Raw genomic sequence first — 16552 nt, forward strand, 5'->3', positions numbered from 1 at the left:
AAAGTCGGGCAACTCTGCTGACCTGCGAAAACAGGAACGTGTAATAGAAAGTTACCAGCGCTGCCTGGTTGTCTTCTGTGGGAGGAATCACATCAGCGTTTCTCAAATATTTGCAAGTTAGCAGAATTTTTGTCTGTCAGTACGGTGAATGTGTCTATTTTTTAGGTGTACATATATATACACACATGTATGTGCATCGATGTCCATAAAATGTTGTGCATGCATTACTGTTGATATACTGTGATGTCTTAAGAAACCCAAACCAATTTCTATATATGTATTGACATCAATATGTCAAATGCTATAGGCTGTTAATATGGAGTATCTTTGCATAAAGACTTAACATCTGTCATTACTTTAAAGGCTGAATAGATATTACAGCATTAGGGGTTTCTAATAGATTAAGAAGGTACCATATGTCACGCATTACTCTGCTTTGCATTTTGATACGTGTCAAGCAGTGAATAATCCTGCATCTGAGCAAAGATGGTGCTGGGATAATTTTTTTTTGTTTGTTTTTTAATGGGAGAAGACGATCGTGCTGAAAGGAATTAATTCAAGTAATTGGGGGGGCAATATTCTTTGAAAGGTGAGATTAAAAGAAGGGGGTTATACAGCAGGTAGCAAACCGTTGGAGTCAATGCAGACTTTGAAGATGCAGGTAGCGTGGTAAGCGATGGACACGTGTTTGGGAGCGCGAAATCCAATGAGAGAAAGCGCAAATAACTGCAGCCGTCTGCTCCCTTCTTCAAAGTATTGCTAAGGGAAGTTTGGCAGAAGCCGGGACAGGAAATTGAAATCTGAATCCTATTTTAAACTGATGGGGTTAAAGGCCTCTCTTTTACACCAGCACACTTGTTCTTTTATTTGATACTTGAACTCTGAAAATTTTCTGTGACTTTCTAGGGAGAAGGAGGAGCAGCTGAGTCGGGTGACAGAGGTACAGAGGCTGCAGGCCCAGCAGGCAGATGCTGCCCTGGAGGAGTTTAAGCGGCAGGTGGAGCTGAACTCAGAAAAAGTCTATGCTGAAATGAAACAGCAGGTGAGAAGGTCACAATGCCAGCCTTTCTGAAACTCTGTCTCAGTAGGATAGCATATTCTGATCTTACAATGCCAGAAACATGCTTCACTTGAGAGTGCTACATCAAAATCTTTCACAATGTAGTGTCTTTGCTAGCGAGTCAGAAAGGGATGTTAGCAGATGTTTCATCTTTCTAACAAAGCCAGAATTGTCATTGTTATAAAGATATCTGCGGTTGTGATACTGATTAGGGATTTTTCAGGAGTGAGAGTATAAAGTGTTAGTTTATACACCCCTGTGGAACAGCGTTTATAATTTTCCACTTAAATGTGTGTCCCTTCCTACTCTTTTCGGAACGGCGCTCTCTTCCATTAATGAGGTCCTGTAATCAGTTTGAGCCTAAACAGGGGCAGAGCCGTCGTGGCTGCTGGCAGTCACGTGCAGAGGACAAAAAACCCCATCTTTCTGTCCCGGAAAATTAGTAGCAGGAATTTACGTGAAAAGATTTTGTCTTAAATTCCTTATGGAGCAAACAGTAGTTAAACCATTGTCCCTGGGATTTTATAAATGCAGTGTGATGAGTGAAATAAGGAACAAGCAACTGGTGATCAAAAAGAAGGGGAGAGAAGGGAGTATGTCCTTAACTTGCTTACGTGGTTGAAATCTCTCTACATATTTCAAGCTTGTAATTCTACCTGACCAGAGGCTCTGTTTTCCAGCCTCACCTCTCATAACCGAGCCTCGCTGCTGACAGTGGGATGCTGCAATCTGATATTGTAAGGGCTTTCTAAGCACGCTGCCTCAGAATCCAACAAGTTCTCTTCTGGTTGTTCTTACGAAGTTTTTTTTTTCTGAAAATCTTCAACAAAAATGAGAAATTAAGTAAGGCACTGCTGATATTTTTAAGACTCATGCAGACAGCAAATAATAAAACTTGGAAATAAAAAAAGCAAGAACAAACTTATAAAAGCAAGATTTGGTCTGCAAACTAGACCTGTGAGGGCAATACGACAAATCCGACAATTTTAATCCGACATTTTCTGTGCCATGAGACTCTCCTCCAACTTCTTCACGATAACTTAAAATAATACCTAATTTCTGCTCCAAAAGGGATGTAATCTAATTCTAGAAAGACTAATAACTGTTTCATTCAATTAAAAAAAAAAAGGGGGGGGAGGGGAGGAGGCAAACAAATCCAATCCAAAACAGAAAATCTGCAAAAGAATTTGGAAAACTTACAAAATTAATTGTCATTTAAAAATGACTGCAAGTTTCTCTGAGAATATTGCTGTGTTCTGGGAAATTTTGAAAATAAATCTTGCTGTTCTCCAAGAACCAGCCATGGGGTTATTCTGTCCCCACTTGCAAGCTAAACTCTAGAAATAGAAACTGATGCTGTAGGAGTGTGCAGTGCTCGTCTTAAGATTGAAGGAAATACATCAAAGAAACACTATTGAAGCTGTCTTCAGAGCTTTGTCCTTTCTCATTCTTCTGCACACACGTACTCTTTAGATAAATCACCCCTTAGATTGTAGCAGATTGGAAAACTATTTTTTGTAGTTAGGTGGAATGTATTACTTATAAAGCAAAAACCCTTGTAGCTATGGCAACACTGTACTTTCAACTAGATTAGAAATATTGGGCTTCTAAAACCATTTTTTGGTGTGTGGTAAAGTTAATTATGGAGATAAACAAAATGAGGTCTGACGTTTTCAGTTCTTGTAATCAATATTGGATTCGTTGCTTTGGTTCTGTGATATTTTTTGCCATCTGCTTCCTATTTTGGCAAGCTTGTGATTCTTAAGGCTCCCCTCATGCCCCTTGATGGGTGAATGGTACAGTTTTAGCTGTAAGACCTGCATTTTTTCTCATAGTAACTAGGAAAAAGAGAAACCATACATAGACTATGTCATGGTACTTTAGATCTTGTGTTTCCTGGCTTTGGCAAACAACGATCAAGAGTCCTCGTTGCTCTTGTCAGAAATATATGAATGTGACCTGAGGAGTAAAGCGCAAAAGCCAGGAGAGATAAAGCGAAGCTGCATATGTTTTTACGATTTTTTCATTCTCTTAAAAATAAAATTCCTTTAATAAAGTAATAAGATCTTTTATTTTTCTGGTTTTTGTTGAGCAGAGTAAAATATGGCTATGAAAATGCAACTGGAGTAAATATGGAGGCAGAAGAGGTTATTTATAAAATATTCATTGAAGTCCTGTTTCTTAGTAGCAGGTAGTAGCAGTGAGGCTCAAGAACTACTGGAAGGATCGCTTCTTCCTTTGCATTCTGTTTTTCCACTTTCTATCTGGCCAACAATTCCAAGCCTTATATCTTCTTCTCTTGCTGCAGTTCTTTCCAATAAAATGCTTTTCTGAGAACTGTCTTTTCCCTGGCTCGGAGGCGGTGTCCAGGTCGATTGGCAAAGACATCTGGTGGAGACGGAGCACTCCCTTGGGCCAAGCAGGATCTTGGCTCCAGGTTCAGGAATTCACGCGTTTCTTCTTTTGGTGCAGCAGATGGGCCGGTGGCAGCGCTGGTCCTCCCGACAGCTACACCCCTTCCTGCCCTCTGCAGGGAGACAGTTTATTCGCTGCCTGTGTTTGGCCCTCGATGTATCAGTGATGGAGGAGTGTGCGCTGCAGCACAGCACTGTGTATGTATGTTCCCCTGGAAGCATGCCTGACGTACAGCTAACAGTTGAGCTTTTGATACAAAAGCCTTTGTTAATTGGGTTATGAAATTGCTTCCTTGATGCTGTGTGCTGGAATCTGTGGGACTCATTATTCATAGGCGATGACTATCTTCAGAGAACTTTACTTGCAGCCAAATAATTCTCTTTTAAGTTATTTTACTGATTTAATGTAAACTTACATTAAGTGTGTAGTTTGTGCACTGACTCACACATGATTTCCCTTGAATTTCCACAGGCAATATATTTTTAAGTGAAACGTATTTGAGTCTTAAATATGTCTAGAAAAAGTCTTCACTTCGTTTTGCTGGGATGTGCACTACTGTCAAATGAGAAACGGAGCCAGAAGTCTGTAATCAGGGAGTGGCGTGGTGTAGGTGATCGTTATATCCTTAAGTAACTATTAATCTGATGTTCACTGAACATTAATTTTCACTCCGTACGTAGTATTATTATCATTCTCAGCAAGGTTTCTTCGTGTCTTTGATGGTTTGCAAACAACTGTAGAAACGTCAGGATGTTTCAAGCTCTGCCTTTTAAAAAAAAAATAATTAAATATTCCCTTTCTTTTGCCATGTAGATGGAAAAGGTTGAAGCTGATCTAAGCAGATCAAAATCGCTCCGGGAAAAGCAATCCAAAGAATTCTCCAGGCAATTGGAAGAGCTCCAGCAAAGATACGAGCAACAGGTCGGTCAGTGGGTTTGCTGCGTGGGGTGGAGGGGAGGAGGGACATCTCATGCAGCTGTAGGTCAGGTCCTGTGGTAGATCAGCCCTGTCCTCTCCCTGCGTTGCTGTTCTTTGTATAAAGCTAAAATTTATAGGTACGTGGAGTTTATGTGGTGGGAGATGGAGAGGGAAGCATCTCCATAGAAAATATTTTTCTTTCCTCTTTGCAGTCCTTTGTACCTCTGACTCTTTCAAATTGTTTCCCAGGGTTACAGGTGGTAACACCTATTTTCATAACGGCCAGATGAAATTATTCAATGTGTTATCTGTTTTTCTTGTCAAGAAACAGCGTTTTATTCTTTTTTCTCATTTTTAATGCGGGGAGTGTTCATATGAATGCTTGTTTTCGCCCACTGATAGTGATTTTCATTACTGTAATGTAATTTCAGAGTTGGGAAATATTCAGGAAACATTTGGGTGGAGACAAGAGAGTTGAGTTCAGTGGTGCTGTGAGGCGTAAAGGGAAAAAACAGAACTAGAAGCAGACAAATTATTGTATGATACAGACTTGAGTGCTACGCGGCTGAAACAGCCCATCAGGCACTTGGTGGTTCTTTGTCGTGAAACTGAAGTGGTGTGTTTGGTGACACCTGTTAAGGGATGGAAAAAAAAAGTTTTAGCAATGAGACAGTTAGTCCATAAGCTTGAAGTTCTCTCTAGTCAATATTTCTGCATGGATATAAGCTTACATTTCCACCAGAGAAATATGGTTTCATTTCTGTTTATCTTCGGTGCTGGTAAGAGGATGAACTACTGCAGTTGGCCTGTGGAACGGGACTTGCTCTGGCCCATCTGGAGGGGGCTGTTTCAACTAATTGAGGATTGGGATCACTTTGGGAGGTGTTGAGAGAGCTCTTCACCAGAGCTTGGCTGGAACAATGGTGTGCTCTGTGCGTGGCTCGCCACAAAGATTGGAATCGAAGGGAGATTGTTGGTTCAGATCAAAGTGTTTTCCTCATCCTCACTCAGAATTGTCAACATGACTAATTGGGTTGTCACCTGGCAGAGGGTGAGAAACTGTCCCATGTCATAGATACATCTCCACAGGCTTTTTGTTTCGCTGGGTGATTTCTTTACGATTCTTCTATTTAAGGCTTCGGGAATAGTCCAGGTTTCACAGATATTGGCTTGTTTCGTGGGTTTTGTCTTGCAGATGAACTCATTTGCCAAAAGAGTTCAGTTGCAGTAAGAATTCTACCCCTCTGTTGTGATGTAGTATGGTCTCTGGAATAAAGGCTAGAAATCACAAATGCACTCACTGCTATGTAATCATGGCAAGAGATTTTCTTCAAATTATTTGTTCGTGTCAAGGGCTTTGCAATAATTGCTTGACAGGCTGAGGGAGCTGGGGTTGTTCAGCCTGGAGAAGAGGAGGCTCTGGGGAGACCTTGTAGCAGCCTTCCAATATCTGAAGGGGGCCTACAGGAAGGCTGGAGACAGTCTGTTTACAAAGGCCGGCAATGACAGAACAAGGGGTAATGGCTTTAAACTGGAAAAAAGCAGATTTAGATTAGACATTAGGAATAAGTTCTTTACCATGAGGGTGGTGGAACACTGGAACAGGTTGCCAAGGGAGGTGGTTGAGGCCCCTTCCCTGGAGACATTCAAGGTGAGGCTCGACGAGGCCCTGGGCAACCTGGTCTAGTTGGGGGTGTCCCCGCTGACTGCGGGGGGGGTCAGACTAGATGACCTTTGAAGGTCCCTTCCAGCCCAGATGATTCTATGATTAAAGGTGAGGAAGTTTGAGTCAATTGAAGGAGGTGCTGAAGGGAGGAAGGTGGGAGGTGCTGGGGTTACTTGGGCATCTGCTTTAAAGTGACTTTTTTTTTTTTTATGGAATCACATGTTCACATCATTTTAGTGATATGGTTGGTTCACTTTTTTCTTTATAGTTCTCATAACTTGTGCGGCATCCTTAAAGTCCTAAGTGAGCATTTATTCAAAGATGTTGTTCCCAGATTTAGGAACACGATCTGTAGAAATAAGTACTAACCTGCAGTTCATCAGATGTTCTGACAATTCTGTTCCTACCTACAAATGGTAATTTTTTGGCTTTCAGTATACACGGCAAGAGCTACCAAGCCATAGATCCAATCTTCTGCCAAATAATCTGCTGGTTTTGCACACTAAAGGAAAGTGATAATGCCTGTTAGTGTTGCAGTTTATTTTTATTTGTTTTCTTGTATCATCATGCCTATTATATTCAGACCTTGCTGAGATTGGGTCAAAAACCCTCATAAAACAAGAAATGAAAGTGATACTTCAAAGTTTTTTGGTGAATCTTTTTCCAGAATTGGTGTTCTGTAACAATGTTGATCTTGTGGCAAACATCAGTGAGAGCCTTTTCCACTCGGAGGAGGTGTTTGCTGCGTCACTTTCATTTGACTGAGGATAACTACTTTTTCCGGTAGGAAAGAACGACTGGGCTTTACGAAACATCACTGAAACCCAAGGAAAGGGTTTCAGCACTAAACAGCTAAACAATGAGAGCCTCGGAAGAATTTTCAGAGGAATCCTGTTAATGCCCTTTTTTGAAATTTATTTCTCTTCGTGCTTCATTTGGAATGTTCTTTGAGAGGTTGGGAACACCAAAAGTATGTGACCCTTCCTGCAGATTGCAGTGGGTTATCATTAGGAACGATGTCTTTTGTGTGTTGTCATTTCTGCAGTGCGAAGCTCCTCCAGCCCAGCCACAGCGCGGAATGAGCTCGGTTCTTCCCCTCTTAAAATTGCCTTTCAGGAGTTTCAGCTTCTGTTCCTCTGTATTACTCTCTATTTATTCTTCCAGACTTCTGAACCACTTTTAAAGCAGACTTCTCCTTGCCTTGTTTTACTGCATATTTCTTTGGTTGTTACTTGGGGTCTGATTTAAACTGTGCAAATAGAGCAGATGATGAGAATTGGTGGTGTGTATCAGGAGGGCTCCAGCAGAGTTCCAGTCGGGAAACAGACACCTGACCAAAAAAGCGGATACTTTAGCTCCTGAGAAATGTAGCAGTGGCTTTGAGATGTTCTGCCTCAAGTGTGTGAATCTAGTTGTCAAAGGGAATTTATGCACAAAGTGTAGGAAAATTGGCCGTCAGATGTATTTTGCGTAGGTTGGCACAGTGAGTGGCAGAAACACTGGGGAATTCAGTTGCCCATAAATTTAATCAAGTTGGTAATGAGGATCCAAATTAACTGATGTGCTGTCCAGTTCTCCAATCTGAGAAACATCTCAGCAGTGTTGGAACTTGAGAGCCGTGCTTTTACCTCTCTGCTTTACATGAATGGTTGCCTGTGAATCGCAGGACTCTCCTTGAATACTGATTTCAGAGATTACTGGTGTGGACATGGACTGTTTGCCGTGGGGCTGAAAGATTGCTCTGCCTACAGATGAGATATACTGATAGGTTATATATTGATATTTATCTCAATAAATAACCTGAGATATATTGATATATATCAATATTTTTAAATTTTCCTTGAAAAAGAATTAGGAAAAACCATACAGAACCACGGCAGTTAATGTTTTGTTAACTTCTCTAATGTGTTTGAGCCCATTGATAAAGCAAAGAAGAAATTTTGGATCTGGCAGTAGTTGGTCTCAGCTGTCACGTGTCACTCCTGGTTCCAGCTTCTGCTGATTCAGTGCCACTTTCTTTTGAAGTATCCACTGAGAGCACTCTTAGGGAGAAACTGGTGTCTTTTTTTTCTTTAAATATACTTTAGCTCAACTTTGTTCTACTTGCAGCTGTTAGATTTGAAAGTATATTTTGAGGAAAAAAATAGCTCCAGCAGCACCACAGTTCCTATCTGCTGGGAGCAGCTGCTCTCGGCACTTCAAAGCCAGTGGACACCACAGCGAAGGCCTCAGCCTTTCCTGCCTTTGAAATGGTTGCAGTGTCTATAGTTGGGCTTTATGGCACCGTCAGCACAGGAAAAAGGGTTGTTTGGTTTTTTGCACCCACTCCCATTTTTTCTTTTTTCTTTCTTTTTTTTTTTTTTCCCCGACTTTCTAATTGCATCCTTGGTTTAGCTCAAAATACCTGGGAAGTGTTTCTGCTAAATTATTTTCCACGAGCCCCAGTGTTTGAAAGAGCACGTGCCCAAAGTTTGCAGTAAAGGATTTTAGGCAGGCCAACTTGACAGAAAAGTTAATGAATTTGCTTTTTTCCCCACATGCACGTTGGTTGGGCACTTTTGGAGAGCACGTCTCTCGGGGCGAGCTGTGGTCCCGTGGCAGAGCGCTCCTGGTGGAGCAGGACCTCACGCGGGGGTGTTTCACAGCAGGGTCACCTACGGGCTCACCTGCCTCTTAAGCAGGTTTTCATGAATTGTCATGGACAGAACGCTTTGAGGGAACTTTTGGAGATCTTGGCAGGGGGGTTGGAATTCGATGATCTTTAAGGTCCTTCCAACTCTAGCCATTCTATGGTTCTATGATCTTAATCTTTAAATCTGCTGAAGTGCTATGACTGGGTGAGTGGGAACAAATCGAGATGCAAGATTAGTAAGAGAGCCAAAGTCTGTGAAATTTCATTTTGGTAGCAGGGAGAAGGCACCATGAAAAAGCTGATGAATTTTTGTGGTAGCAGGATGGTGTTACTTTGAGTTATGGACAACCTGAATGTATAAATAAACCTTTTGGTTTGTCTTTTCTTTAACTGTGTTTATTCCATTTTAAAATAATAATTATTCATGCTTCCATAGCGCAATGGAAAGCTGCGACGTGACAGCTGAGGAATCTCCCCCTATCTCAGGAAATCCTTTCTTGCGACATTTATTGTTGAGTTCTGACTTCTGTAAAACTTGTGAAGGAATAATTAGTTGTTGTCTTCTCCTATTCAGCCAAATAGGAAAGAAACAGGACACCTTCCCAAATATTTTACTAGGTATTTAACAAAATCCCTTTGAAATCATGTTAAAGAAGAGAGAAATAGTCTACACTTTTAAGTTGGGAGCAAGACAAAGGTGTAGTTGAGCTTAAATATGCCTTTTACATTAAAGAAAGAGAGGTAAAGAAGTGCAGAATCAGTGGTTAAATGTGAGAAGAGCGTGGCTGGAATCTTACCTGCCAGCAGCAAGGACCCGTGGCAGTGCTGGGAAATGGTTCTTATTTCAGCAGTGTGCTGGAGCAGAGGAAAAGATTATTAAGAGGAGAAGAATAATATTCTTTAGATCTTTCTGTATGTCTTTTATAACTTCCTCGTGAGGTTAATTTAAAGAAGAGGGAGGTTCTCTTAGGTAAAACACAAATTTTGTAATCACAACCATTGTTTTTATGGATAAGTGTATGCATTTAAAAACAAACATCTTATTCAGTGCCAGCAACACTATTTAGTATTAAGGTTCCAAGCACAATCTCATGCTCAGTTATTTAAAAATATTCTAAAGTCTTATTCAGATTAACGTTTAATGGTTGGGCATCTCCCCCGCTAATTTTTAGCTGTTTAGCTTTGTGCCAAGAGGTTTCACCAGTGTTTGGCTGATCAAGGCTGAGATGATGCTGTTTTGCTTTTGCTTAAAAGAGTAGCAATAATCCCTGGAAATGCTGGAGGTTGGGTACTTTTGAGACGGGTGTGGTTTTATATTTTTCCCTTTAAGATCTCCTCAAGTGTATTTAGGTAATAAGCATTGTTTAATTCAGATGTTCAGGAGTTCAGCAGCTAAATATTCTGAAGAGTCTCATGGAGAATTCCAATGTCCTCTCTGGGAACAGCTGGAACAGTCAGTGTATGAGAGTGGTGTAGAGTGGTGTATGAGAGCTGTGAGCTCGTGAGGGAGAGGGGAGAATGCAGCCTGGGTAGGGAAGAGAGCAAAAAGTGGGGATGAAGCATTAAAGCAAGAAACTGCTGTGACTTGGGGATGGGACTTGGAAAGGAAGCTCCTCAGGGAAGATAAGTTCTGTCTGTGAAAAGCCAGTGCAATGGAGCCTAGAGCTGTTTAGGCTGAAGAAACGTCATTTAGTCCTGTGGACTGGGAGAAGCAAGTCCTGCCGACGGGGTCAGCTGGAGGGTTGGTGCAGGCTTGAAGGGTCTGTTGAACGCTTCAGGAGGCACCGTTCTTTATTACCTCCTGCTGCAGCCATGGCCACGCTGCCTTTCTAAGGTAGGAAGCAGGAGGATGAAAGGCTGCTTGTATGTTGAATGTGTTGGGTTTACAGTCCTGTTGTGTTTATTTGGGATATTACTTTTAGCTCAATTTATTGTCCAGCTGGTGGCCTTGTCTTCAGAACTGCTGCAGACACCATCAGGCCTATCAGAAGACACAGTCACCATGTGTGTACCTCTGCCTCCAGTGCCGAGCTCGTGCCTTCAGAGGGGTTCGGCGGGACACAGTAATAGAGATAACGACCTTAACGCCCAGCTGGCTTTGTCCCTGTACCTTTTCTCAGTGAAGAGTTCCTGCCACTGCACTTAGGTCCCTGCTTTTCTTCTGGCCTCGTCCTTCCTTTTCCGTTCCTTCTAGCTGCTTTTTGACCCACCTGTTATCCACTCAGGAGAAGAAAACATTTCCTAAGATGTGCCTGAAATGTGGTGTTCCTCAGACACAGTCATGGTCCAGGCATTTCTCAGCGGTACTTTGAACAGTCCGGTTACAGGCAGAGGCTGAGGGTCGGTTTTAGTATGCTGGTTTAGTTGTAAGGACACAGTCTTTGTAAAAAGCTTTGTTCTTCTCTCCTTTGTCTGTACGCTAAGATAATTGAAATACAGTCTGTTCTTGCATGGAGGCCAAAGGAGCACGTTAGCAGAGGCTCTAAATTTTTCATGTCATCAGCAACAAGCTGCATAAATTTCGTTTAATAAATTAATCTAGGATGCATAAATGTTTCCTTTGAAGCATCCTAACACACAAATGAATGCCATTTGCGCAGAATAGCTGAGGAATAGTCACTTCAATCATCAGCATCAACTTTTCACTGCATGTTATAGCTAAAACTCGCAAATGGGAAAAGGATCCGAATTTAACCTTCAAGTAAAGAGTGGGTGGAAATTCTCGCTGAAGCATTGCTGTTTACAGACTTGTTAACCAGACAGATGGGTATTTACGCTGTCTCCTTCAGACATCTAACGTGTGTGATTCCGAGTCAAAAGCCCGAGCTCCCTGCACAGCCAACAGAAGGCATTTTTGGGGGAAGAGGGAGATGGGAGACGATTCCAGGAACGTAAATTGCTGCCTGCGCTGAAGAGCAAGTCGGGCTGCGAACGCCTGCGGAGTCGCTTCCCTGTGTTCAAAGAAGGTCCTTGAATAAACTCTGAATCCCTAAACAAAGCCTACGTACAGCAAATTCTGTACCAGAGCCTGCTACAGACGGGCATTTGCAGTGACTCCAGGTATATTGGTTTGAAAGAAGTATTTCTGTTTGCAGAACTATTGGCGTTACGGGGGGGTGGGGTCTCCTGGTGCTCACCGCGGCGCTGGGTGGTGGAATCCCGGGGATGCAACTGCATTTCCAATAGGCTGGTGATTTACTCATGGCAGGAGGATTGAGGTGAGGTTTATGCTGCCCATACTTTAAAAATATTAACATTCTGGAAGGCCTTCGTAAGTACCAATTAACAGATGGGGTATGTATTTGACCTCCACAGTGAGAGCGCTCAGGTGTGGTGTCGTAGCGGGGAGGATAAATCAAACTGCACTCGGGCTAATAGCCCAGCCTGTCTCTCCTGGAGAATCTCTTGCAATTCTTAGTTTGCAGTTGAAATACGGTTATTAGTGGTTGATTATAAGGTGAAGTATAACAGGAAACACAGTCACACCAATTAAGTTATTGCAGCCTGCAATGAAATCGGAAGTGAAAGGCATTCGCTGTGCGTGTTCATTGCCCTGTGTATTTGCTGCTTCAGTGGTAATATGTGGTTCTACACTGATGGATTTTTCACTGCCCTTGGCTCATTACAGCCTTATACCTTGGGAGTATTTTGTGTTCCAAATTACAGCGAAATCTCAAAAAAAGGTGTACTTTTAAAACCCATTTAATTCCTCTGCTGCACAGGAGCTGTGGTGAGCTCCCTCGCCTTGCAGGGAAGAGGCCGTTTTTCCACCCAAAGTTATGCTAAGCCAGAGCCCAGCATGATTAATACTCCATCCTCCAGCCTGTTATATCAGATTACTTTTAGAAGCAGTGTATTTGTGGAGAAGAGTAATCCCCATATCCTCGTGAAACACGCACATTTATTTATAGGCTTAGGAGACAGAAAACATTAGATTTTGCTGGAGTTGTTATTTGGGGATAGATGCTGTGCTGGGCAGAGGTTAGGGATGGGTTTTGAGCAGGGTAATGATAATGAAGACACCTGAATTACGACCACTCTTAAATGCTTATAAGATAGAATTGCTGAAAAACAGCCGTGCTACACGCATGCTGCGTGAGTGAGCTCCCTCCAGTCCTTTGCCGTGAGGTCTGTCGCTGATGGGTGGCTTCTCCAGCCCTCGGAAGTTCAGTTGTGTCAAAATAGTGCTCAGAAAATCATCCTGCCACGCAGGACCATATTTTATGTAGGTGTTACTTACAATATTTCTGGAATTGTGGACATAAATTTACATGAATTTTCATACTTTGGTGTCAAATATTTATTGTAGCAGTTACATTTTTCAAAGAGGCAGTGAGCTAACTAATTTCCTTTCCCTCCTTTGGGGACTATAAAAAGAATTTCAAAGGCGTGCTTGTTCTGGAGAACAAGTCGAAATTGTTCTAAAATTGAAAAGCCTAAACTTAGCGTGTGATGTAAAAGCAAAATCTGGGTAGTAGAAGGTTTAGTCTAGGGACTTTAAAAAGGTATTTGCTGGTGTTGATTATATTGCAAGTATTTGGCTTCTGCAATCAGCAGGCTGTTTACTGTGGATCTTTGTTCTTCAGATGTACAAACAACAGTGTGATTTGGCTTTAGGTCTTTATGAGATGGTCTCTGGTTTGAGCAGGTGGTTCTAAGGCACCCGGGGCTGGGTGCAGGGAAGGCTGCCTGTGCTGGAAGGGCATCCCTCGCCAGATTTGTTTGACAGTTGGGGGTGTGTGTATTTGTGTGAGTCAATGACAAAAGACTGACACAGTTCTTGGATTAATCTTTTTTTTTTTCTTTTTTAGCTTTTTGTTAAGAATTTTGTCTCCTTTTTTCAATTCTTTACTCTGCAAGAGTGAAGAAATATTGTTAAATTTCAGGTAAAAGCAGAGATTTAAAAATAAATGGTGTCATTCTTGTGATGGCTCAGTTAATCAGCTGTTGGCTAGTGCCTTGACTAAGGTTCTCTCATACTGGTGCTGAAAGAATTAAAAACTGAAGGATTCAGGCAAGAGGAGATCATAAATTTAGAATACTTGTGTTCCTGGGCAGTACCAGTCGGTCACGGTGTGGAGGAGCCCGGTGGGGTCAGACAGTGCGGCTCGGTCCAGGGCCCAGGCTGGAACAGATGCGCGGAGAAGAGAGTAAGAGATTTTCATCTTTGGGAGGGCAAAATGAGGAAACATCTAAGCCACAATGAATACGATGTGATTATGGTAATAGGGCACACACTATTATTTAATGAATGTTTCTTTTCAGCGTCGCCCCTAATGCCCATTGTGAATATCGTGTTGCTTGTCTGTCTGAAATGTATAGCACCGAAACTGTCTGTCTGCAGACACTCAGATGCTGGATTTGAGCGGACGTTTGAATGTAATCTGATGAAGTGCTGAGCATCTCGGGGGAGGTGCAGAAAGATCTCAACACGGTACAGTTTTTAAAGGAGGCGGTTTTGTTTTATCATTCATAAGGGCACTCTCTACCGCAAAGAGGAGACAGAATCCATACTGATTTATGAAGAATTAATATAGTTTTCATGAGGCTTCCAGTGATGGAAAAGTCCTGTTGTTGCTGACAAACAGCATGGGTTGGGTTTTTCCCTTTTGTTGGTATACGTATTTTTTTTCCTTTTTAAAAAAACACCAACCAACAACAATAGAAGACCGAGAGGGAGGAGTGGGAGAGAAACCGTAGTGCTTGGCAGCAGTTCTGAGGAGAAGAGGAGGTTCAGTGAACACTCACCAGAGCAGTCAAATAGCTGCTCAGTCACTTCATGTTATTTTTACAGGAAAGCACGTTTTGCTGGTCACAAATGTGGGGTTCTTGTTAATATTCATTAGCGAAGATGGGTTTTCTAGGCCTTTGAACTTGAGGGAAGAAAGTGCTCTCGTCCCCATCCTTTCCCTTCTCTCCATCTCCGCTCCCTGCCAGAAATCTCTAAAAAGCAAAACAAAAACATCATGGGGAATACTTTGCTTTAAGTGGTGAGGCTTTTTTTCCTCCAACAAATTTGCCTTTCATAACCCCCCTCCCCTCGCCCTCCCACCCCGTCCCTCCCCACGCAGCGGGGGGGGACAGCCCTCCCACGTGCAGAAGGACCCGTCCCTTTTAGCTTTTCCTACCTCTGAAATTCAAAAACCTTGTGTCTCTAATATAAGTACTGTGAGTGAAGAGAGTACTAAATAAACCTGTAATTACCGTGGTCGGGTGGTGCCGTACACGTGTATCGTGGGACGGGCTGAAGGAGCGGGGTCCGTCCCCTGTCCCCGTCCAGCACGCCTTCCTGCCTCCGGCCCTTTCTGACTGTCCATGGGAAACGTGGCAGCCTCACGGATGGAGGGTCCCCACGGCGACCTCCCCCCGGGCCATGCGTGGCACAGCCAGCTGAAAACCCAGTGATTAGGAAAAGAAAATGTCTGGCTAAAAAGACCTCTCCCGTTGACATGATTTCTTCTTAATCGGGTCCGATCTATGAAAAACCGCTGAACACTTTTTCCCGTCGCTCAGGCAAAGCCTCTGCTGTTATTTTAGGGAGGAGGAATTCTGTGCTTTAGGCGCGCTGGGGCCACCGCTGGCGTCTGCCGGGAAACCGGTCTCTCTGCTTTCGAAGAAACCAAGAAACCTTGGGCAAAAACCTGACTTAAAGAACTTTGTGTGAGGATCCCAGGCCCAGCAGAGATAATGTGTGCCTCCTGGGGGGTTAACTCCTTCAGGGACTTCAGACGTCTGTTAATGAGCTCTTTAGTATTATTAAATAACGTAGATATGTTAAACCGTAGAATATTGCATCTGTTCTACTTGCTCCGTTTTCGGAAGGATGCTCCCGGCCGCCGCAACGGTGACATATTGTACCTTTAAACCTGGAACACGCTGATCCATAGTTTGAGAAAACGCTTTTTTTTTTTTTTTTAACTTTGCTTCAAATTTGAAACCCGAAAGCCGTGCCGACAGCTAATATTATTCCAGAATTGAATGCTACAGCTTTAAGATAAGGTGCCGGGGCGCTCTCGGCGCACACACAGCCAGCTCCTCCCGTTCCCTTGCCTTTTTTTTTTTTTTCTCACGCTGAAATACCCCACCATATTCATGATAACAGCATTTTTTTTTTTTTTTTTTTTTCCCCGTCCTCCCCCCCCTTTTCGAAATCCACCAAAACTGAAGAAAAATCCAAGTGACTGTTCTTAGCAGCTGTGTGGCCCGGAGTTCAGTGGGGAAGCGGCTTCCTGCCGTCCCTATTCATCACCTGCTTCAAAGGCGGGCTGCCCGCTCCAGTGTGCGGGCCAGGTAGGGTGCCATTGTGCGCAGGCGGGAGGATTAGTATCAAAGCTGCGGCAACCAGGCCCTCGGTCTCGGGCTGCCATTCAGGCTAGCAGGGAGAGGCGAAGGCTGGCCAAGGTCACAGCATCCAGTGTGGTGCGGACTGGGAAAGGATCCTGAGAATAGAGGGCTTCTTATGAAATCATGGCGCAAGCTTGCGGCACAGCAGGTGCCCTTCTGGAACACATACATCTGTTTATGTTGGGATAGCGTAGCTGACAACGGGATAATAGAGCTTTGTTTTTTATAATTTTCTTTCTTTTTTCTATTAAAAAAAAAAAGCCAACTGTATATACGGCAGCGTTGAGGGAAACTGAAGGAAGAGCTTTCGCTTTGGAAATCATAAAGAAATGTTTAAAAGATTTAATTGCTGGGGTGGGGGGCGTTGTGTGTATACTTAAGCGAAGGGGAGAGCAGGCTGCCTATTAACCATTTCGGATCCTCAGCCCTGCCGAGGAGCGGCAGCAGGGTCCGGGGGGGACCGGCCGCAGAATGCGACAATGCAATTTTTTTTTTTTTTTGGTACGCTCCGACATTT

The 16552-nt window shown here is 43.0% G+C and overlaps 1 protein-coding gene across 3 annotated transcripts in view; it reads left to right on the top strand.

Moving 5' to 3' along the window:
* CEP112 (centrosomal protein 112) overlaps positions 1-16552 on the top strand; it is a 165792-nt gene that overhangs the window by 59571 nt on the left and 89669 nt on the right. For all 3 annotated transcript variants that reach the window (XM_074160337.1, XM_074160339.1, XM_074160338.1), the window contains 2 exons: positions 907-1042; positions 4289-4396. In XM_074160337.1, coding sequence (XP_074016438.1) covers positions 907-1042; positions 4289-4396 — 244 coding nt within the window. The remainder of the gene's footprint in view (positions 1-906; positions 1043-4288; positions 4397-16552) is intronic.

This window comes from Numenius arquata, chromosome 17 (genome assembly GCF_964106895.1).
Source record: "Numenius arquata chromosome 17, bNumArq3.hap1.1, whole genome shotgun sequence".
NCBI classification, from domain to species: domain Eukaryota; kingdom Metazoa; phylum Chordata; class Aves; order Charadriiformes; family Scolopacidae; genus Numenius; species Numenius arquata.